General features: G+C 43.7%; 1 protein-coding gene across 1 annotated transcript; it reads left to right on the top strand.

Annotated features, from left to right (window-relative positions):
• The first annotated feature begins 7,661 nt into the window (after positions 1-7,661).
• Positions 7,662-8,174, top strand: LOC106021303 (cytochrome c, somatic). Its single transcript, XM_013114873.3, has one exon. The coding sequence runs from the start codon at positions 7,724-7,726 to the stop codon at positions 8,039-8,041; it is 318 nt and encodes a 105-aa protein (XP_012970327.2). The 5' UTR covers positions 7,662-7,723; the 3' UTR covers positions 8,042-8,174.
• The last annotated feature ends 16,587 nt before the right edge of the window (positions 8,175-24,761 follow it).

Here is a 24,761-nt window from a genome sequence, read left to right as displayed (position 1 = left end):
TCATTATTAGATGAATAAGTATCCTATTTCTGAGTTGGCTACACTTACCTTGATATTCCTCCTGCCTGCCCAAGCATCCCACCTTTAAGCCTACACATCATAAACGCTATTTGAGTTTTATTTCTCTCTGGAATTAGGAATTTGGGGATACATTAAAATTAAGTACAAATTCCTCTTTGCCAAGGTGGCTGAGAGCCAGGTCTGCTGACAGTCAGCATGCACAAGCCAAGGGGAGATGAAGGGTACATGTCCCTTCAGAAAATGCCACTGACTGGATCAATCTCTGGCCTGGAGTCAGAGCTTGCCTTGTCTATAGCTGGGGCAGCTGGACTAGACAAGAGAGCTCTGTTGCCACAAGGGTCAACTGGCCTGGCTTTCCTACCAGCAGAATAAATGGTGATATTTTGTTGGTGATCTAACAAATAAAGCTTGCCTGAAGATCAGCGTGCAGAGCTAAATGAGTAGTTAGCCATAGAGGCCAGGCAGTCGTGGCACACACCTTTAATGCCAGCACTCAGGAGGTAGAGGCAGGCGGATCTCTGTGAATTCAAGGTCACCCTGGATTACACTAGATTGACACAGTCTCAAAAAAGAAGCAAAGCTCTTAAATTGGATCCCAGCACTCGGGATGGCATGTCTTTAATCCCAGCACTAGGGAGGTGGAGGCAGGAAGTGATATGACTGGGCAGAGAAACGAATATAGCTCTGGAGGAGACAGGAGCTAGCAGCCCTTTTCAGTATGAGGTTTCACAGAGGTAACTGTTCTGCCTCTCTGTCTGTTAGCTTTCACCCCCTAATGTCTGACTCCTGCTATACAGGTACCCGTCTTAAGGAGCTGAGTGGGTCTGGCCAGAATTTAACACATCTACTCTCAATCAGGCCATGGACCTGAAGGCAAGGTAACAGGGGTTGGTCAACAAAATAGTCTTGACAGGCTAAGGTTAGGGTGGACAAGAGAGAGGGAAAGCAAGTGAAAGGTCCTGAGGAGTGAACAGAAGCCAATGTTGCCCAGACTATAGAGGCCACAGTACCAGTGAGCCCCACAAGGTCAGGGGGCTCACAGCTTAGGACTGCCTGCCTTTGTTGAGGATTTTAGTTCTTACTGTAAAATAAATGGAACCTTTTCTGGAGAGGGAAGGCAAAGTCACATTCACGTTTGAAAGTCGTTTATTCAACAAACGTCTTGAGCACCTACAGTAAATGATGCCAAGTAACTAAGACAATATCCTGACTAACCCTCACCTGCTTGGTCAGCAGCCCCCTGAAAAACATACCTAGCGATATGCTGTCATCAAGTCATGTCCAACCCTCTGCTACTGCGGAGAAATTTGCAGAAAACCAACAATTGCAAGTTCAAAAACAGCAGCACGGGAGGTAAAATTGGCTATTGAGCCTTATTACTAAAATAAAGGCATCTTCAAAGTGTAGGGAGAGCAGCAGACAAAGCCTGTCATAATAAGAGAGTAGTAACATCTACTAAAGTGGCAAATCTGATTAAGTTTTTGCAGACAAGTCAGATATTCACAGTAGGGGAGCCAGAAGACAACTCTGGAAGGACCTGTGTCTACCTGTAAAGACATGGACTGACATGGGGACTGCTGGAGAAGACAATGTCAAGATATCTACAGACTGTTCCCTTGCCACTCACCACCTGTAGCAATCAGGAAAGCGGACCCAGCCCCTCATCAGCTGCAGCACTCGTGAGAGTGGCCCCTGCACCTCACCTGGGCAGCAACAGCAGAGCTGGCCCTGGTGGTGTAGGTATGGGTGAGCAGGCCCTGGCTGTGTAAAATCAGGAGAACCGGCCCGCATCTTGCTCCTTGCAACGTAGGTTAAACTAGCTGGGGCAATGCTGGAGTAGCCCTAGTGGTAAGGATGGAAGAGAGCTGGAGGACTGACCAACCCAGCTTCCACCCAGGCCCAGAATCAGGGCTATGAGTTGCCCACCCTAACATCATATATGATCTGCTGGAGCACATGAAGAGGCCGGTCCTGCAGATCCAAAGCTGAAGCATCTCCATGACACAGGGCAACAACAGGATAATCAAGAGAAGTCCCAGTAAGGGCCCAGCATGGATAGTATAGCAGAAACCAGAGGTCTTAAACCAGACCAATGACTCTTTGCAACTAACACTTGCAAGTACAGATATATAGACTCAAGGGTATACTGGATGATGTACTCCACAGGGGTGAACTCTGAGAACTTCAGAACTCCCTCTATCCCTGTTTTGATGTCTCTGCTTCGAGCTTACAGTTCAGGATACGAGCTCTCTGATTACTGCTCCAGCCTCCTTGCTTGGGCGCTGCCATGGCCTCCATGATGTGACAGACTCCTACCCCTCTGGAACTGTAAGGCCAAACAGAACCTTTGGTCATGGTGTTTTATCACGGCAATAGAAAAGTGACTAGTACAGTAGAACTTGGACGCAATGACATAAAGATTACATAGCCTAACGTAATATAGACACTGGTATCTGGCAATCTAGGCCCAAAACCCAACCTTACCACTTGCTCAAGATATGTGAAGCCTTGGGTAAAATGCTTAAGATTTCTTTATTGTCATTGTTGTTGGCTTTTTGTTTGCTTGCTTGTTTGTTTGTTTGTTTTAAACACAGTCATATGTAGTCCAGGCTAGTCTCAGACATTCACACATCATTTTTGTTGGGGCCAACCATAATGTGATAATTGGATTGAAGCATACCAAGGGGAGGGGTGATGATAAATATGAGGGATAAGGTAGGAAGGGCATCAGTAAAGGTACACAGAGGAGTTGGGCATGGTAACAGATGCCTGTAATCCCAGAAGCTGGGGCCTAAGGATGGCGAGTTCAAGGCCAGCCTAGGCCATTAGGAAGACCCTGTCTCAAACAAATAAGTCAAAAAAGACTGGGAGGGATTGAAAGCAGAAGAGCAAAGCAGCTTCACTGGGTGGAGATGGTACAGAGAAGGGTGTTAGCATTTCCTGAATTTTTATGAGGTGTTGGGACTCTGCACATTAATTCCTGTAACGTTCACAACAGCAAGAGTGCAATCTCCTTCATTTCACTCATGAGGAATCTGGTGCTATGCGCCCTAGAGCAACATGACCGAGCTTGAAAGTGGAGAACATTGGCACTTAACTCACCTGACTCTGAAGCCCACATTCTTTCCATCCGGACCATCTGCATGCCTTCCCTGAAGCTAGAGCCAAACAGTAGCCATAAAGTGACTGTTCATGTTCATTGTCAAGTTTACAGAATCTAGATTGGCTAGGGAGAAGGAACTCTGGCAGTGCCTGGGGTAGATTATCTTGATTTTGTTTACTGTGGGTCACCATTCCCCTGCTGGAATCTATGACTGTATTAAATGGAGAACTGCTACTGAGAAGTATCATCTGTTCATTGCTCTCTGCTTCTTTTTTCCTTTATGTTTTTGAGACATGGTCTCCCTACACAGCCCTGGGCCTCACTATACAGGCTAGACTGGCCTGGAACTCACAGAGATCCACCTGCCTCTGCCTCCTGAATGCCGGGACTAAATATGTGTGACACCACAGCTAGTATGTTCTTGGCTTCTTGACTGTTGCCACACTGTAGCCGGCTGCTTTTAGCTCCTGCTATCCCTGTGTCCCTGCCCTGACAGGCCATACCCCCTCCCCTCCCTTGCTGTCCTTTGAGCTGCTTTGTCAGGACTTTGTCATAGCCACAAAGGGGGAAGCTAAAGCATGTCCCTTCTCCAGATCTAACTCCTCAGCATCCCACAGCACAGAGGCTTGCTGTCACTTCGGGCATTCAAGATCCACAGCTGGGAAGCTCAGTTCGTAACTGCTCGGAGCAGATGGAGTTAAAATGCTTTTCAAAGGGGACTCTTGGAGTTCAGCAGCAAATTTAAATGTCAGCTGTGGGGTGGGGGAGGTAGAGTGCCAGTCACATTACTTTCTATTCACACCTCTGTGTTACCTTGGAGTAGTAACAAATTAAGCCGGAATCAGCTCTTCACGCTGAATGATTTTAGAAAGCTTGCTTTGCTTCTGCAGCCTGAATATTTTAAATGCCAGAAGAAGAAAAAAAAAGCAGATATGCTGGAAACCGCATGTAAAGAAGGTGCATAAATTACTAGAAGATCCTGCATCCTGTATTCTTTTTTAAGAAACCCCCTTTCATCCATTTTTCCCAGCTTTTTTGTTAAATAGAAAGGGTAAGAGTAAAAATTCTTTAAAAGTTATTTCTGTCAAAAAAACTATTAATGATAAATGTGTCTTTTTACAGTGCATGGTAATTTCTACTAAGAAAACAAACAAACCCACATGCTTTGAGAACAAGAATTGACATTTGAGAGAGAATTGGCATTTAGCAAATTTAAAATAGAAACTCCAGTAGATTTAGCATCTGCCCATTAAACATACAAATTGACATTCAGGCTTACTGCAGTGGGAAAACCCTGCCCAGGTTTTTGGGCTATTCAATAATGCCCTATTTTTAGGGCTGGGGAGCCAGGAAAACAAGCTGGCTTTGGTGGCTCATTAAACATAGAATACAAGGGCTTCCACAAACCATCTCTATAATACCCAGAAATAAGAACCTGGAGGGCAGAGCATACTTTTCCACGACAAATCAATGGTGCTGTAGCTTTTATAGGCAGCAGAGATGAAGAGGAAGAAGGTTGGAGGGACCACTGTGTCCTTTCTCATTGAGATGGTAGAGACATGCATGGTCATCACTGAGAGGTCTTAGGTACGACCTGATACTGGACACGTGATGTTTACTGGTTGTCCTGACTTTATTGCGCTCTGATTCCTGCTCCAGGAAACTAAACTCTGCATTATAGGAATGTAGCTGGGGGTCACAACCTGTCTCATTTCCCAACACACTGTTTTCTTAGCCCCTCCCTCCCCCCCCCTCCGGCAGCCAGGACACAGCTCTATGACCCAGCTAGGGAATTCACTTGCATCTGTTCAGGTTTTGAAATGAAGAGGAGTTGGTGACACAGAAAAAGGAGATGGAGGGTGGAGTGGGGAATTCTTTCCGAGGGTAGCAGCAAAACCCGAAGCATCCACTCCCCGAGGGCAATGAGGTCAGTGTTGCCAACAGAAGTGTCTGATGCCTATTCCTGGCACAGGTAAGTTGAGAAGTTCCACACGCAACGGCTAAATGTCTATGACCTTACTAGAGTCTGGCCCTGGCTTGCCTCTTCCTTGTTCCTTCTTTTCTCTGCACCCAGTCCTTCAGGCCTCTTGGTAATCCTGTGAGCCAGCTAACAACCTTGCTTTTTATTTTAACTTTCTTTTTATTTGTTCTTTGTGTCTTTTACCTCATGCACCTCCACCCCATTCATTTCCCCGTCCCTTTGTATTTACTCTCTGCCTGCAACCTCCCCAAAAAAAAAATTGAGAGAGAAAAAAGGAAAAACCAGTCTTGTCATGGAAGCTGTAGTGTGACACCATGCACACTGAATCACCCAGTAAACCCTTTTATCCACATGTCTTTACTCGCAAGTCTTCATTGCAAAGAATCATTGGTCTGCTTTGAGGCCTCTGGTTTCAGCTACACTGTCGATGCTGGACCCTCACTGGGTCTCCTATTGGATATCCTGCTGTTTCCCTGTGTCGTGGAGATCCTGCTGCTTTGGGTCTGCAGAACCGGTCCCTTCATGTTCTCCAGCCGATCATAGATGGGGAGGATATTGGGACAAGCCAACACACGAATAAACCCTGGTTCTGGAGCTGGGTGGTTGCAGGGTTGGTCAGCCTGCCAGCTCTTCCTTGTCCTCACCACCAGGGTGAGCTCTGCTGCATCTCTCTGGTGAGCAAGTCATCAACAGGGTCAACTCTGTTGTGCTGCCCATTTTTCCGAGAGTTCAGCTGATAGAGGAGTCAGCTCCCTCACTAAAAGGAGGCAGTAGGGGCAAAGGGACAGGGCAACTTTTCCTCATCCCCACCACCACACCTTGGCCTAGGGAGGTGGTACCAACCATGCCTCTATCAGGCACTTAGGGCTGGCTCACCCATGCCCTTGTCTGTAGGGTCAGCTCTACTGTGCTGCCCAGAAGAAGGGTCTGTTTTCCCAAGTGCTACACCTTTCTACCAGTTTCTTTTTTTCTTTTCTTTTTTTTTTCATCATTTTCCCAGGGGCAGTATCTGTGCTTTGCAGTCTGACAACTATAATAATTGACTCACACCATGCCATGCCTGAGTAAATCTAGGACATACATCATAAAACAGGAAGGCAGGTGCAAGCTTGGTTTTAAAAAATAAATGATAATAGTAATTCTGTTATTTTCAATAAAACCCAGGGCAAGGGGAAAATAACATGTGGCCTACTGCCTGTGGGAATGGAGTTGGATGACACGTGAGGGACAGAGTGCCGTGTGCACCGGCACTGCATTTTTAAATATATGTGTGTGCACTTATTTCGGGACTCTCCCACAGAAGTAAGACCTCTTCAAAGGTCTTTACTGTTGCCCCTGTTCATACTCCCTCCTCTACCCTGACTTCCCATCCTCCACCCTGCTTAATCTCTCTCACTCCATCAGTTCCCTTCCCCTCCACATCCTACCAGCCTTTGAGCTCCCCTCCCTTGAAATCACCTCCATGGCCTTTCGCTAGTTTCCTCACTTCTGCGGTTACTCCCAATTAAGTACACATATCTGACGATTCAGAGGTAGCATCTGCACATGAAAGAGAACATATGATATTTGTCTTTCTAGGTCTGGGTTACCTCACTCAGAAAGATGATTTCCAGATCCATCCATTTACCTGAAATTTTCATAATTTCACTTTTCCTAAGCCTAATAATATCCCATTGTGTAAGTGTACCACGTTCATTTTCCATTCATCAATTGGTGGACATCTGGGCCATTTCCTGGCTACTGTGAATAGGGGAGCAATAAGCATGATAAACAGGTATCTCTCTAACAGGACACAGAGTCCTTTGGGTATATGTCTAATGGTGGTATAGCTGGGTCATATGGTAGATCTATTTATAGCTTTCTGAGGAAACTACACCAGTCTGCACTCCAATAACCACGTTCTCCTTTCCCCTCCTCCACTCCAGCATTTGTCATCACTCTTTTGTTTGAGCTTGCTTGCTTGTTTTTGTTTGACATTAGGCATTCTGGCTGGGGTAAGATGAAATTTAAAAGCAGTTTTCATTTACGCTTCCCTGAAACCTAAGGATTTTGAACACCTTTTAAAATGTTTCTCAATCATCTGCATTGAATCTTTTGAGAACTTCGTTTAGTTCCCTGGCTGATTGGGTTTTTAATTGGGTTGCCTGTCTTCCAGATATTTGTTGTTTTTAATTCTGTGTATATTCTAGGCAATAATCCTTAACAAATATATAGCTATTAAAGAAAAATTTCCCAATCCTGTAGGCTGCCTCTTCACTGGAATGATAGTGTCCTGTATAGTACAGAAGCTTTTTAGTTTCACAAAGTCCCACTTGTCAATAGTTGGTCTTAAAAGTCCTGCTCTAGCAAGGTCCTGTTAACAAACTCCTTTCCTGTGCCTAGAAGTTGAAGTGTACTCTTCTCTAACAGACTGATCCATTTGGATTTTTGTGTGGAGTCAGAGATAAGGAATTAGTTTTATTCTTCTACATATAGATGTCCACTTTGGCCCGCATGATTTATTGACAATGCTGGCTTGTGGTGGTCAACGTTGTTTAAAAGTTCAAAGTTGAGAGAGCGGGACGTCCGTCTTCGGGTCGCAGCGGCTGTGGTGCTGATCCCCTGCGAGCGAATTAAAAATGGGTGATGTTGAGAAAGGCAAGAAGATTTTTGTTCAGAAGTGTGCCCAGTGCCACACCGTGGAAAAGGGAGGCAAGCACAAGACTGGACCAAATCTCCACGGTCTGTTCGGGAGGAAGACAGGCCAGGCTGCTGGATTCTCCTACACAGATGCCAACAAGAACAAAGGCATCACCTGGGGAGAGGATACCCTGATGGAGTATTTGGAGAATCCCAAAAAGTACATCCCTGGAACAAAAATGATCTTCGCTGGAATTAAGAAGAAGGGAGAGAGGGCGGACCTAATAGCTTACCTTAAAAAAGCTACTAATGAGTAATTCCGCGCCTTATTTATTACAAAACAAATGTCTCATGACTTTTAATGTGTACCATAATTTAATTCATACACCAAAATTCAGATCATGTTTTTCTTGGACAGTCCTGATTTAAGTAAAAATGACATGTAGTAAAGTGGATATGATCTTTTTTTAAAATAACAATTCCAGTTGCATAAATACTATCACTGCTCTCCCTTTCTCAATATAGGATTGGACTGAATTATTAAAGTTGTACTTTCCACAAAAATGGGGGTGTCACCACAAACCTATTGGATGGTTTTATACTTAAATTTATATGACTTGACGAATGAGTATGTTTAAACACCGGGGAAAAAACCTGTCACTGTCTCAGAAATGAGAAGACTCACCTGTGTTTCAGTTTATACTCACTGGTCTGTTACAGGCAATCATCAGGAAGTAACTGTTCTTGACTTGATGATGTCATTTTAGTTAGAATCTCCTAAGTCAAACAATGCTGCCTTTTGCCACTGAAAGGCACTTACTGTGGTCTATGTATAATATCAAATAAAGAGTATTTAGCACTTAAAAAAAAAAAAAAAAAAAAAAAAAAAAAGTTCAAAGTTACTGTGCTTAAGAAAACTATAAAACAAAGATGCCTCTCACCTGTAAGCCCCACTTACCCAAGGACAAATAACTTACAGAAATGCTTAGGTCTATTCTTGTAATTGCCTGATCTTGTTCATTTAAGACAACAAACCATGTGTTTTCCCTTCTGTAAAACAAGCTTGCTTGCCCCTGACTGCACAAAGGTCGGATGTATGCTTGACTGCATGTAGATTTGATGTGTGCCTGATTGCACAAAGGCAAGTCTATAACCTTGTGAATTTTGCCTTTACAAACCCCTGACTAATGTAATTCAGAACTGCATCTTTAAAGCACTCTTGGGTGCAGTTCTGATGCCATGAATACCTGGCATCAGTGTCTAAATGAAAGCCTCTTTGTTAAAATATATTCATGGTCAGACTGGTGGATCTGAATGACCCCAGACCAATAACAGTCTTTTCTCCAGTATATACTTTTGGCCTCGTGGTGACTTTCATGAAAATGGCCCCCCCATAGGCACATATGTTTGAACATTTGGTTCCCAGTAGATTGTTAGGAAGGGTTAGGAGATGTGGCCTTTTGAAGAAAGTGTGTCCCTGGAGGTGGACTTTGAGGTTTCAAAAGCCCATGCCAGGCACAGTGTTGCTATCTCTCTGCCTCCATCTTTTGGATAAAATGTAAGTTCTTAGCTGCTGCTCCTAAGCCATGACTGTCTGCCTGCCTGCTGCCAAGACCATGAGATAACAAAAATCATAAGATAACCCTCTGAAACCATAAGCAGGCTGAATTAAATGTTTTTCTTATATAAGTTGCCTTGGTCATGTGTATCTTCACAGCAATGTAACAGTGACTAAGAAGTTGGTACCATGGACAGGATATTGTTGTGAATATGGGATATGGAAGACTCTACAACTTTGGACTAAAAAAAACAGTTGAACATTGTAAGCAGGGTTTAATGGGCTTGGAAGACAGTAGTGTTGAAAGCAATGTGAACTATGGAGGCCCCAGCTCAAGAGGTTTCAGCGGGGGATAATATTATAGATCATTGTTGTGATATTTTGGCAAAGAATGTGGCTGCTTTCTGCCCTTGTCCAAAAAAAAAAAAAAAAGAACTGCCAGAGGCTAAATTGGAGAGTGTGGGGCTAATGTCATTAGTAGAGGAGATTTCAAGACAACCTGGTAGTGACTGTCACATGGTTATTAGTGATTGCTCTCATGCAGATCTACAGCAACAAAAGCAAGCAAGGCTTGCTTCCGGTATCAGGGTAACACTGGATACTGGCATCACAAAATGAATTTGCAAGTGTTCCTTTATTTTATTTTATGGAATAATTTGAGGAGTACTAATGTTAACTCTTCTTTAAAGGTCTGGTAGAATTTTACACTATAACCATCTGGCACTGGCCTTTCATTGAGTTGGAAATTTTTAAATTACTACTTCTATTTTGGGGGGTGTTATAGATCTACTTAAAATATTTAATTGATTAACTTTGTTAGTTCATAGACATCTAAAGTTTCATCCATTTCTTTTAGATTTTCAAGTTTACTAGAATAAAGGTTTTGAATACATCCTTAGGATTCTCTGAATTCCTCAGTGTGTCTTGTCATGTTTCTCTTTCTGTCTCTAACTTCACTAATTTGGGTCTTCTCTCTCCTCTTTTTTTGGTTAGTTTGGCTGAAAGTTTATCAATCTTCTTGGTATTTCAAAGAAACAACTTTTCACTTTACTGATTATTTGTGCTTTTTATTTCTATTTAAATACTTTTAGCTCTGATATTGGCTATTTCTTACTATGTACTGTTTGGGGGTGTTATTGGTTCTTATTTCCCATGGCCTTCAAGTGCATTATTATATTTACCAACCTGAAAATCTGTGTATTTTTACTGGGGAGTCGAGACCATTAGTATTAAGAGTTATTATTAAATGGTGCATGTTAATTCCTGACATTTTGTTGCTTTTGTGGTGTTCTGATAGACCTTTTTTTTTTTAATTCAGCATTAGGAATTGTTTATTTGTTCCTTGTGCCCTTTAGGGTGTGCTTAACTTTCTTAGGTTTTCTGTTGCTGTGATAAGCTCACAATTAAAAGCAACTTGGGGTAAAAGGTTTTGTTTTGTTAACACTTCCAAATTCTAGTTCATCATCTAAGGCAGTCAAGGCAGGAACTCGAATAGAACAGGAGGCAGTAACTGAAGCAGAGACCATGGATGAGTGCTGCTTACTGACTTGTTCTTCGTGACTTGCTCAGCTTGCTTTCTTACAGACCCCTAGACCACCTGCCCAGGGATGGCACAACCCACAAAGGGCTGGATGGTCACTTCCGCCCATCAATCACTAATTAAGAAACTGCTCTACAGGCACTTTCATTTGACTTTCATTTCCTTTCAGATGACTCTAGCTTGTGTCAAGTTGACATAAAACTAACCAGCACATCCACCTTTTCTTCAGATCTAAGTATTCCTTCCAGTATCCTCTGTAGAGCTGGCTTAGTGATAACAAATTTCATAACTTTGTTTTTATCATAGAAAGTTTTTCTTTCCTCTTTAATCATAACTGATAACTCTGCTCACTATAGTAACCTGGGCTGGCATCTGTTTTCTTTCATAAGTTGTAGAACATTGTTCCAGTCGTTTCTGGTTTTCATAGTCTCCATTGATAAACCAGATGTTCTTCTGATGGGCCTGCCTATATATATGGGACTTGGTCTTTCTCCCTTTTAGCCTTCACTATATGTTCTATATTCATTTTCTGTCTTTACTATTATATGATCCAGGGGTTTCTTCTCGGGTCCTGTCTATTTGGTGTTCTGTGTGACTCTTGCACCCTGATATGCATCTCTTTCCTTAGATTTAGGGATTTTTTTCTTCGATGATTTTCTGTGTCTTTATTCAAATTTCTTCTCCTTCTATATAAGTGATTCATATGTTTGTCTTTTTATGGTCTCCCAGAATTTCTGCTTCCTCCACTTGTGAGTTTTTAATTTTAACCTTTTCTTTGATTGAATGATTCAATTTCTCTCCCATTTGGTCAATTCTGCTAATGAGGTTTTTCATGAAGCTTTTTGTATGACTTCCTGAAATTTTCCTTTCAGGTTTTATTTCAGTTTAGGTTTTCTTCAGAAGTTCTATCTCTTTATTAAATTCTACCTTTAGATCTTGAATTGTGTCTTTATTTCATTCTACTTGGTTTTTTCCCCAGTCTTTATTCACTTTATATTTGAGTTCTTTAGACATTTTTGATTTCTATTTGGCATCACTATCCCACCTTTGTTGAGTAGGCATCTGGATCTACATTTGCTGTTAATTTGTCAGTTATAGACAAGATGAATGGTGCTTGGGCTTTAGTGTTAGAGCCACTCGGTGTTACTGTGCAAATGGGGTATCAGAAGTGCTCCCAGCTCAGCTGGGGCTGGGTGAAGCTTGTAAGTTCAGAAGCAAGCTTCCTGTAGCATTAGAAGATTCTTGCAGATCCTCAAAATCTGTGGAAGGCTCACAGTGTTTTAGAGGCTGTCCTGGACTTTTGACTCTCAGGAAGCAATGATGTAGTTGTTACACCTGGGAAGGTGGGCAAGACATAGGGTCCTTAAGCAGCAGGGATGGGATTGTAGTTGTTGGTACCTGGCAGAGTGCTCAAGATCAGCATCGGTTCAGGTTCCCAGGTGGTGGGGGTGGAGTCACTGTAGGTCAAGGGTCCTACCTGAGGGAGGTGCTCAGGATGTGAGGGTGGAGTCCTCTTATTTTATTTTATTTTATTTTATTTTATTTTATTTATGTGTGTCTGTGTATGCACACGTGTTTGCAGGTGCCCCTGGAGGCCAGAAGGAGACATCAGATCCCTTGGACCTAGAGTTAGAGACTTCTGTGAGCTTCTTGATAAGGGTGCTGGGATCTGGACCTGGCTCCTCTGGTACAGCAGCAAGTGCTCTTAACCACTGAACCAACTTTCTAGATCTGGTTACTGATTCTTAAGTGTTCTGGAGGATGGTCCAGTGAGAGTTTGTCAGCAAGTGTAGAAATATGCAAATCAGTTAGCAGGCAATGCCAGAGTACAAGGGAAGTTGATGACAGCTTAAATTTAGAAGAGAAGGGTAAATTTGGATAATATAGGGCACACAAGAGAAGCACTTGTATAGTACAAATTGAATTAAATCTGGGGAGGCTAGAGAGACGGTATTAAGAATGAAGCTTCAAGGGTTGGTGATAAGCCTTAGCAGTACTTTCTGCTCTTACAGAGGACCCGTATTTGGTACCCAGAACCCATATGATGACCTATAGAACTCTAGTTCCAAGGGATCCAAAACCCAATTCTGACCTTCATGGGCACTAGGCATGCAAGAGATATACCTGCATACTCACAAACAGTCATAACACACACACACACACACACACACACACACACACAAATAAACAAATTCTTTAAAAAAATGAAGTTACCCTTTTATATAGATGGATTTTTCCACCAAAGAAAGACCATTTCTGAGCTAGGACTCCATAGATTTTTCTTTAAGTAAGTTGAATTTGGGGTACCTTTTAGACATTCCAGTGGGGATTTCCATATATATGAGTCTGAAACTGAAAAGAGAGAATTGGTCTAAAACTATAGATTTGAGTGTCAAAGTACAGATGAGCACAGAATATTGAGGAATAAGAGAAAGAGACTTAGGAAAAACCTGTTAGGAGTCACATTCAGAAGTCACAGGATGCGGGTGATTCTGCAAGCAATGCTGAGAAGGAGCAGCCACAGAAAGGGAAGAAAAGCAGGAGCAGGCCGCACCAGGGCCAAGGGCAGCAAGTGTTTGGAAGCAGAGCTGACGCTGACAGTCTCCAAGGCACACTTCTGAGAACAGAAAACTTGCTGGTTGCTCTAGCAACCTGGAGTGTTAATGTTCATGTTGATGGGAGTGCATCCGGGAGGATGAGGCGAGCTGGGAGAAGAGGAGCCATGGGGTGGGGTGGGAGGTGGCCCTTTGAGACGTTCTGCTGTGCTAAGAAAGGGGGAAACAGGAGTGCAGGAGGAGGTGGGGTCAGAGAAACTGACTATTCTTAGATGTTTGAAAAGCACTCACAGCAAGAAAGTGGCTGAATGTTGTCTCTCAAACAGGTCTGAATTGCCAGGAGGTGGTGACACACACCTTTAATCCTAGGCCAGCCTGGTCTACAGAAGGAGTTCCAGGACAGCTAAGGCTACACAGAGAAACCCTGTGTCAAAAACAAACAAAAATGGACCTGAAAATTATTATACAGTTATAACAATTGTAGTTATAAGTATAAAGTTGACAGTGCCCACTTTCGAGGACATATTAATGTCTTTAAACAAGTATTTAATGAGTAGCCCAAGTCACAGATGCTCTGTGTGGTACCATCTAGTCTTCTTCCACTGCCAGAGGCCATGTTAATGATCACTCCCCTGAGCACTCAGACTGTGTCTGCTGAGGACTTCCGGTATTGAATGGGCTATGTCATACATCTGCCCTGTTCTTCGAATGTTTGCAAAAGGTACAGATACTATTTTGCTCATCTCTATGTGGGTTGGGCCAAGTGTAGAGTCTAACCACAGTATGACATCATGTACATTACAATGTGCTGGAGCTGAGCCATGTGATGTACTCAATAAATATTTACAAAATGAATTAATGCATAAAAAGCAACACAAATAATTTAGGAAAAGGACTTTTGAAAGTGACTACCAGAATACATAAGAATACTTTCCACATTCTATCAAACCTCGCTCACTTCTCCATTCAACCATAAAGCCATCCTTGGGGGTGAAATAAGCTATGTCTCCCTATCGGGATGACTTCTGAAAAGCCCAGAAGTGAATGTAAATATTGTGTGACTGGTCCTGGCTGAAGGGTGCTGGGGGATACTCTATGATAAAGTCTCACTCTTGGGAATGAAAGACACAATGAATGAAGTCACCTCCTTGGCCAACGTTATTTCTCCAATGATGAAGACCTTCGCTTAAGTCAACCTTTGCTGTAGAAAGAAGCAAAACTCCTCATAAAATGGAGCAGCATTCAGGCAGGAATGGGCCAGAAATTGTGCCAGACTGGGCAATTGCCTCAGAGCCAGGCTGTCTGCAGTCTCCCGAGACCTGGATGACGGTGCCTGATAGTTTTATGTCAACTTGACACAAACTAGAGTCATCTGAAAGTTATCTCAAAGAAAATGTCTCTGTCTTTAGGGCTATTATTGATAGGATGAAACATCATGACCAAAAAGCCAGTTGGGGAGGAAAGGGTTTGTTTGGCTTATACTTCTACACCGTAGTCCATCATTGAAGGAACCTGGACAGGACAGGAACCTGGAGGCAGGAGGTGATGCAGAGACCATGGAAGAATGCTGCTTACTGGCTTGCTCCCAATGTCTTGCTTAGCCTGTTCTCTTATAGACCACCAACATAGGGATGGCATCACAGTAGACTGGACTCTCTCCCTCATCGCTAATTAAGAAAATACCTGATAGCCAGATCTTATGGAGACATTTTCTCAATTAAGGTTCCCTCTAATTTTTATCAAGTTGATATATGATTGGCCAGAACAATCTCCATAAGATCCAGCTCTAGAACATTTTTTTTGGTTTTTTTCTAGGCAGGGTTTCTCTGTATTGTTTTGGAGGCTTTCCTGGAACTCGCTTTGTAGAGCATTTTCTTAATTAGTGATTGCTGGGGGACAGTTCAGACCACTGTAGGTGGTACCACCCTTGGGTTAGATAAGAAAGCAGGCTGAGCTTGTCATAGGGAGCAAGCCAGTAAGTAGCACCCCTCTATGGCCTCTGCACCAGCTCCTGCCTCCAGGTTCCTGATGTGCTTGAGTTCCTGTCCTCACTGCTTTTGATTTTGAACTGTGAGTGGAATAAACCCTTTCTTCTCCAAGCTGCTTTTGGTCATGGTGTTTCACCACAGCAATTATAACCTTAACAAAGACAGTGATGTCATTGACTTCTACAAAAAAGGAGTCATCACAATGTTTCTCATCCACTTTTACCTTCTCCTCCTGAAAGAAAATTTCCTCCCACCTGGAATATCGAATTCCCTGATGCTAACTGGCAAGAATCCCTTCTTCTGTTATCCTCTCTACCTCCAGAAATACTCTCCTCCCTTCTGTGTCTTGCTAGGGTTCCAACGCACTACTAGGGGCCATGTCCCTTGGGCTCTCTTAAGGAAAGGCACTAAGGCCATGGAGCAACACTCCCCACCCCACTCACCACGCCCATGCTCCACCACCAGCACTCTGACAACAGCATCCTCTAAGAAACCATCCGTGATTCCTCCATGACTTCGGTTCCATGAGCCAGCAGGTGGTAGAGACTTCTACCTGTGACCTCAAGGGTCTAAGAGTTAGATGCCCTGATAGCAGACATGGAGAGGAGTTATGAGTAGGTAATGAAGATGATGAAATTCCAAAATGGCTGGCTTCTTCCTTACCTTTCTGACCTGAGACCTGGGAGCTCAAAATAAAGGCCCACTGGGCTTTTTCTCCAATAGTACAGCTCTCCTGCCTGTGGAGCAGTCCTATCATTCTCCCTGTCTTTGTTCAAACTAACCAACCCTAAAGTGGAGGGAGACACCCTACAAGAACCTTAAAAGCCTCTCCCTCAAGGAGAAAATGGGCTTCAGCTTCCCCAGTGCCCCTCCCCTGCTTTGCAGAGGGTCTTCCTCCCTGTGAGCCTTGCTCTATGTGTGAATTTCCCCATCTCTAATAAAAACCTTTTTTTCAATGGCTGATTTTGTTTGCTGTGTCTGAGTTTTCCTCTGCCACTGCCTGTTGTGCTGTTTTTTTTTTTGTTGTTGTTGTTGTTGTTTTTGTTTTTTGGTTTTTTGAGACAGGGTTTCTCTGTGGCTTTGGAGGCTGTCCTAGAACTAGCTCTTGTAGACCAGGCTGGCCTCGAACTCACAGAGATCCACCTGCCTCTGCTTCCCAAGCGCTGGGATTAAAGGCGTGCACCACCAACGCCCGGGTCTCGTAAAACCAAAAAAAAAAAAAAAAAAAAAAGATTGCCTGTTGTGCTTTTTAATTCTTTAACTAGCAGAAAGTACAGTCAAGAATCTAGATGGTGACACCTTGTCCTTGGATGCTTCCACAGCTTTACTGCTCAGGCTCATCCTTACCCCTTACATAACCTCCTCCCATCCTAGCTGAGATGCGGGACCTGACTGGTGCGCCATCTCCTCCCATCCCAGCTGAGATGCGGGACCTGACTGGTCCACCATCTTCTCCCATCCCAGCTGAGATGCAGCACCTGACTGGTCCACCATCTCCTCCCATCCCAGCTGAGATGCAGGACCTGACTGGTGCGCCATCTCCTCCTATCCTAGCTGAGATGTGGGACCTGACTGGTGCACCATCTTCTCCCATCCTCTGGTGCGCCATCTCCTCCCACCCCAGCTGAGATGCAGGGCTCTGACTCAGAAGGCTGAGTACAGGTCCAGCAAGGCTCACATTTAAAGTTCTTTAACTTTTTTAAACAAGAAAGATAAAAAGACTCTTTCTTGGGGTTACTGTGCTGAACTGCGTCATCTCTCCCTCCATCTCTGGTGTGACCCATATACTGTCTGGGTCATGTCCTGTGCTGTCCGTTGCATCTGCTGACAGTGGCCCATTTTTTTTTAATCTCTTATTCACAACTATACCCAGACTGTTCGAGACAATCTGGTTGCTCTTGAAACTTCTATTTTCTGTTAAAGGGAACATTTGGGTTAGTGGCTCGTAACTCATGACCTAGCATTTTTTTAAATTCCACTCGAGTAGACACGTGAGGTGCAATTTTATTATTTTTGAGAAAAGGCAGTGTGGTAGGGACACAAACTCCATTAAGGCTGAGGGATTGCTTCACACTGTACCGTGTTCAATAGTGAAGTGAGTTTAGTCATAGAAAATGCAATCGCCCACGCCTCCCCCAGATAATAAAAACAGCACCAGGTGAATGAGCAGATGGAGGTGTAAGAAAGTATGTGCTCGCTTGGTCCAGCGTTCCCCCACCCCCACCCCGGACAGCTGCCAGGGTATGGTTCCTGCTTGCTCTCCAGGCTCCTCCTACCGGTGTCTCCGCCCTTTCCCACCCACATTCTCCAGGGAGACCTGTATCTTTAAATCAGCAGGCCTACTTTTGTACCTTTTTCTGGAGCCCCACATAGGTGAGAACTCAGAAATTCATCACAGCCATGCTTCTGCCCTCTTTCGTGTTCAGAGTAATTAGTGCATCCCTGTGATGCAGGCACTGGTAAAGGAGAGGGTACTTGGATCCGGAGCTGCTTGGTGGCTAAAGCCGCCTGGTTTGCCAATGAGCTTGACCAAAAATGCACTTATAAACTAGCCCCTGCCAGGAGTCACGGCGGTGCTTTCTCTGTGCTCTGCCCCTTCAGTGTACGTGTGAAATTGTTCTGGACTCAAGAGAGGTTGGGGACTAAGGGTTGTTTTGCAATCGGGAAACGTTGTTCCCTGGATCCCAGCATGAGGCATGGTCTAACCCACTGGAGACAAATAAGACAAGCGTGGGCAAAAGAAAAGGAAGAGGCAGGCCTGGTGGCGCATTCAGGAGACAGAGGCAGGAGGAGGATCTCCTCGAGTTTGAAGCCAGCCTGGTCTACATTGTGAGTTCCAGGATAGCCAGGGCTAAGTAGAGAGACGCTGCTTCAAAGCAACCAAAGAAATAGAAAGGCCTAGTTCTAACAGAGTCTACGTTCTCGTGGAAGAAAGAAAAAGATGCATGACAAAAAAGGAAAAGAAAACTACATTCAAATAGGGCAGCACCAGGAAGCAAATTAACTGTGACTAGCTAGGACCATGAAGGGCAAACTTTAGGTAGGGACCAGGGGACGTTTCTCTGAGGAGACATTGCTGTGAGCCTGCGTGATATCGGGATATGGGGATAAGGCAGACAGAAAGCTTTTCTGGAAGGATCAATCAGGGCAACATCTGCAAGGTGGGAAAGAGCGTGGTGAGTACAAACCGTGTGGCAAGGGCTGGGTGGCATAAGCTAACTAATAGAGGACACGACTGAGGAGTTTGGGCTTTCTTCTCATTATAATGGGAAGCCTTGAAGTAATTTTAGATAAGAGACTGGACCGTCTGATTGGCATTTCTTAAACTTCTATTTAAGGGAATGCAAAAAAGACTGGTCTTAAAATCCATCAACTTGCTCCCGTGTTAGCAGCTCATTATCATTATAGAAGTGTAACAGCAACACTGATTAACACGCTACATTCCACAGAGCTTACCAGATCTCACAAGTCCTACCTGCACTCGTGTGTGTGTGTATGTGTGTGTGTGTGTGTGTGTGTGTAAGAGAGAGGGGGGTGTTGTTGACAATTTCATAACATGCATCGTTTTCCACAACCACACCAAAGTCAAGATGCCAGCTACACCATCACCACAAGGCTCCATTGTGTTACCTCACTGTAACCACTCCTGTTCCTCCCCTCAAATCCCAGGCCCAAGAGACCAGTGATCTGGTTCCCATCTCTGTAATTACAACATTCCAAAGATGTTGTATAAATGGAGTCATATGGCGCATGCTCTTCTGAAACCAGCCTTTACACTAAGCAGAACTTCCCTGAGGCCCATCCAACACGCGGTTCCATTTTATTGCTGAGTAGTATTTCCTGATAAGGAGTAGCATAGTTTTTCTACTATCCACCCAGTGAAGAAGGTCTAGGTTCCAGCTAGTTCCTGGTATTACGAATGATAAGAACATTGGTGTACATGCTTTTACATGAACATAGCTTTTTCCCTCTGAATAAATGTCCAAGAATACAATCACTACAGTGTATAGTGAGTGCAGTTTTAGTTTTAAAAGAAATTGCTAGGGCTGGGGAGATAGCTCAGCAGATAAGGTGCTCCTCAGTACAGGCGTGTAATCTTAGCATCAAGGAAGCAGAGACGGGTGTCCCTGGGATTCTCTGGTCATTCTGTTTATCCTAACTGGCAATCTCCAAGTCATTGGAAGGGCCCTTGTTTCAAAAGCAAGGTTAATAGCATCTGAGGAACAACACCAGGATTGACCTCTAGCCTCCAAGCACTCATGTGCCCCTGCATATACACTGTTTCAGTTAGGGTTTCTATTGCTGTAAAGAGACACCAAGAACAACTCTTGTTAAGGAAAAGCATTTAATTGGGGTGCCTTGCATTTTCAGAGGTTTAGTTCATTATCATCATGATGGGACATGGTGGTGTGTAGGCAGGCATGGTGCTGACTACATTTTGGTCAGAAGGCAATCAGAAGTGGATTGAAAGCTGGGCAATACAGAGAAACCCTGTCTTGAGATACCGGGCGTGGCTTGAGCATATCTGAGACCGCAAAGCCTACCTCCACAGTGACACACTTCCTCAAACAAGGCCATACATACTCCAACAAAGCACAATTCCTAATAATGGCACTCCCTTTGGGTGCTATTTTCTTTCAAACTAGTACATCCCACTCCCTGGACTCCAAAGGCTTGTAGCCATAACATAATGCAAAATACATTTAGTTCAACAAAAGTTTCCATAGTTTATCACAGTCTCAATAATGTTTTAAAGTCCAAAATTTAAAGTCTCTTCTGAAATTCAAGCAATCTCTTAACTGTAATCCCCTGTAAAATCAAAACCAAAAAGCAAATCACGTACTTCCAGCATAATGGCACAGGATATACATTACCATTCTAAAACATAGGAAAGAGAGCATAGTGAGGAAATATTGGACCAAGGCAAGACACAAAACCTGCTGAGCAAACTCCAAACTCTACATCTCCATGCATGATGTCAAACACTCTTTAGATCTCTGTTCAGCTTTGTTGACTGCAACACACTTCTTTCTCTTGGGCTGGTTCCATTCCCTGTTAGCAGCTCTCCTTGGCAGGTATCCCATGAGTCTGGTGTCTCTAACGTCTTGGGTTCTCCAAGTCAATTCAGGCTTCAACTTCACAGCTTCATGCAAAGGCCTCTCTAGGCCTCCATTCAGGGACACCCCTGACACATTCCTGGCGTCAGCATCTTCCCTTAGTCAAGTGGACAAGTTCCATAGCCCCTTTCTTCTCTCCTCCCAAAGCCAGAACTATGTGGCTGAAACTGCCAAGTTCTGCTGCTTGGTGGGGCTGAAATACCGTCCCCTTGTTCAAGAACACCTTCACCAGCTTTCTGATTTCCGTGGTTTCCTTCACTGCCTAAGCTTGGCTGTCCCTGAACTTGCTCTTAAGACCAGGCTAGCCTCAAAGTCACAGATCCACCAGCCTCTGCCTTCTGAACGCTGGGATTAAAAGTGTGCACCAGCACACACTCTAAGCTTTCTTTAGTTCTTTACACAAGTTGGAAACTTAGCTGGGTGGGATCGTGCCCTGAGTTCGCCACTCCCTTCATTACATTTCTCTTTCTTTTCCTTTTTCTTTTTCTTTTTTCTTTTTTGGTTTTTCGAGACAGGGTTTCTCTGTGAGGCTGTCCTGGAACTCACTCTGTAGACCAGGCTGGCCTCGAACTCACTGAGATCTGCCTGCCTCTGCCTCTGCCTCCTGAGTGCTGGGATTAAAGGTGTGTGTCACCAACACCCGGCCCCCTTCATTCCATTTCTTTTCTTTTCTCAATACGGGGTTTCTCTGTGTAGCTTTGGAGCATGACCCAGAACTCACTCTGTAGGCCAGGCTGGCCTCGAACTCACAGAGAGAGATTCTCCTGCCTCTGCCTCCCGAGTGCTAGCTCCATTCCACTTCCTGGTGCTCCTTTTCTTCTCAGCTCGGTCCTTTTCATTACAAATCTTTAGAGTTACCACTAATAACCACACAGCAGAGGACATTGGGGTGTTTTGAAATTTCCTCTGCCAAAGGAATTAATCCAGACCTCTTCACATTAGTCTCAGGCAGACTCTTTGGACAAGGGTAAAAAGCAGCCACTTTCTTCACCAAAATTCCCCAAGAAAGATCTCTAGGCAGCATACTAACATTCATGTTATCTGAAAACCCTTGAGCCAGCCCTACACAGTTCAAATCATTCTCAGCACCATTGTCTTCCATGCTCCTACTAAAACTAAAATGTTTCATTAAGTAGTGCTTAAAGCATTCCACTGTTTCCTAACCCAAAGTACCAAAGTCTAAATTCCTCCAAACAAAAGCATGGTCAGGCCAATCACAACAAGACCCCAGTCCCTGGTACCATCTTCTGTTTTAGCTAGGGTTTCTATTGCTGTAAAGAGACACCATGACCACTTCAGCTTTTATAAAGGAAAAGCATGTAATTGGGGTACCTCACATTTTCAGAGATTGGGTCCACTACCATAACGTCAGGGAGCATGGTGGCATTCAGGCAGGCATGGTGCTGGCTACATCCTGATCAAAAGGCAACAGGAAGTGGGCTGAGACACTAAGTATAACTTGGGTACATATGAGACCTCAAAACTCACCTCCACAGTGACACACTTCCTTAAACAATGCCACACCTACTCCAACAAAGCCACACCTCCTAATACAGCCACTCCCTTCGGGAGCCATTTTCTTTCAAACCACTACCTATACAAACATACACATACTCAAAAGAAATTGCTAAACTCTTTTCCAGAGTAACTACCCTATATATTCCACCATCAATAGGTTGCTGACAACCCAGTGTTTCTGTATCTTCATTTGGTGTTAGCACCATTTTTCTTTCTGGCCTTTTGGCTAGATATACAGTGATAACTGATTTATATAGTCTTAATTTGCCTTACTGTGATGAATAATGGTGTTAACATATTCTCGTGTGCTTACTTGTCACTTTCAATTCCTCTTCAGTGGAAACTCTCTACATATCTGTCTTACTTTTTTTCTTTCTATTTTTGTTGTTTTTTGTTTCATTATGTTTTGGGGTTTTTTGTTTGTTTTTTTTTTTTTTGTATTTTTCAAGACAGGGTTCTCTGTGTACCCCTTGGCTGTCCTAAAACTCACTTTCTAGATCAGTCTGGTCTCAAAAACTCACAGAGATCCACCTGCCTCTGCCTCCCAAGTGCTGGTATTAAAGGTACACATAGTCACTGTGGGCAGCTGTCTTAGTTACTTTTCTATTGCTGTGACAAAACACCATGACTAAGGACAATTATAAAAGAAAGAATGCACTTAATTATAGGGCTTACAGTTCCAGAGGGTTAGAGTCAGTGGCCATTCTGGTGGGGAGCACAGCACCAGCTAGGCGGGCACGGCAGGAGCTGAGAGCTGGCATCTGCTCCAGAAGCATGAAGCAGAGAGAGCTAACTGAGAATGGAGTGGACTTTTGAAACTTCAAAGCCTGAGCCCAGGGATCCCTCCTCCAACAAGGCCATCCCTCCTAATCCTTCCCAAACAATTCCACCAACAAGTGACCTTGTTTTCAAACATATGAGCCTACAGTCATTCCTCATACAAATCACCTTCTCCCATTTTCTAATTAGATCTTTACTGCTGTTTTGTTTTGTTTTTGTTGTTGTTGTTTTTTGTTTTGGTTTTTCAAGACAGGGTTTTTCTGTAGCTTTGGAGGCTGTCCTGGAACTCACTCTTGTAGACCAGGCTGGCCTCAAACTCACAGAGATCCGCCTGCCTCTGCCTCCTGAGTGCTGGAATTAAAGGCTTGCACCACCACCGCCCGGCTCTTTTACTGCTGAATTTTAAGGGGGAGGGAGGTCTTTCTACAGTCTAGACACAAACCCTTTGTCAGATATGTGGTCTGCAAATACTTTCTCCCAGTTTGAGAACCATGTTTTTCTTCTTATAAGGTCTTTCACAGAACAAAAGTTTTCAATTTTGATGTAGCCCTTTTTCCCCTTTTTCGTTAAGTGTTTTGGTATCAATTTGTCCCTTTGTCATAGGTTTCTACAAGCTTTGCTGCATTATGTTTATGCATAAAACTCTTAGATCCACTTTGAGTTACTTCTCAGATTAGGTTAATCTCTGGCATGCTTGTAAGGGATTTTCTTGATTAGGCTGACTGGCGTTTTAGGAAGACCCATCCTTAAGGAAGGTGATATCATTCCCTGGATCTGACCTCTGTATTGACATGTCTAACATCTGGATAACTTCAAGTGACTTTCTAAGTAGCTTCTCAGCTGGCATGTGTCTTTGATAGCTTACTTACAAAGAAACCAGACAAAGATCTGTGCATGAGTATTTGCCACCCTCTGTGTCCTGACTGTGGGTGCCATGTGATCAGCCACCTCATGGTCCCCGCAGCAGACTTCCCACCTATGATGGAGTGTGCTCTTGAACTGTGAGCCAAGACAAACCCTTCCTTCCCGGGGTGACTTTTGACAGGTGTTTCATCACAGCAACAAGGGAAGCAGCTAAGACATAGAGGCACAGTCTCTAGTCTTTCACCATTTAGTGCAATGTTATCTGTGGCTAATCGCCATAGGTTCCTTTTAACAAATTAATTCATTTCTTTCTACTCCCATTTTTACGAGAGTTTTCAGGAATGGAAATAGAATTTTATTTTAAAAATAGAACTGTAAAATTTTCAAACATTGGCCAGCTCTTTATACCTGAAATAAGCCCCATTTCTGTGTGGTTATGATGTATACCTTTTTTACACTAGATTCAAATATCTAATTTTTTAAAACATTTTTGCTTCTGGGCCTGAAGAGATGGCTCAGTGGTGAAGAGTTTTTCTGTTTATCAGAAAACACAGATTCAGTTCCTAGTGCTCATAACCATTTGTAATTCCATTTTCAAGCCATCTGATGTCCTCTTCTGAACTCTTCAGAAAGCAGGCAACGTGCATAGTACATATGCATATATGCAGCAAACACTCATAACACATACAAATAGATAGACTGATTGATAGATAGATGATAGATAGACAGACAGATACTATTTAGCTTGCATTTTAAAAAAAACCTTTGGTTTCCTTCAACAGAGTATATTGATGAAGAAGCATGTCAGCTGAGAAGCTACTTAGAAAGCCACTTGAAGCCGGGCAGTGGTGGCGCACGCCTTTAATCCCAGCACTCGGGAGGCAGAGAGGCAGGCGGATCTCTGTGAGTTCGAGGCCGGGCTGGACCGACAGCCTCCAAAACAATACAGAGAAACCCTGTCTCATAAAACCGAAAAAAAAAAAAAAAAAAGAAAGCCACTTGATGTTGCCCAGATATTAAGATATGTCACTGTAGCCAGGGGTTGGTGGTACACGCCTTTAATCCCAGCACTCAGGAGGCAGAGGCAGGTGGATCTCTGTGAGTTGGAGACCAGCCT

The sequence above is a fragment of the Mesocricetus auratus genome, unplaced genomic scaffold, assembly GCF_017639785.1.
Source record: "Mesocricetus auratus isolate SY011 unplaced genomic scaffold, BCM_Maur_2.0 Super-Scaffold_100014, whole genome shotgun sequence".
Lineage (NCBI taxonomy): Eukaryota > Metazoa > Chordata > Mammalia > Rodentia > Cricetidae > Mesocricetus > Mesocricetus auratus.
Note: the sequence above shows the minus strand (reverse complement) of the source record. Positions and strands in the feature narration are given on the sequence as shown.

Excerpts from the sequence above, each read along its gene's own strand:
- LOC106021303 (XM_013114873.3), top strand. The coding sequence starts at position 7,724 with ATGGGTGATGTTGAGAAAGGCAAGAAGATTTTTGTTCAGAAGTGTGCC.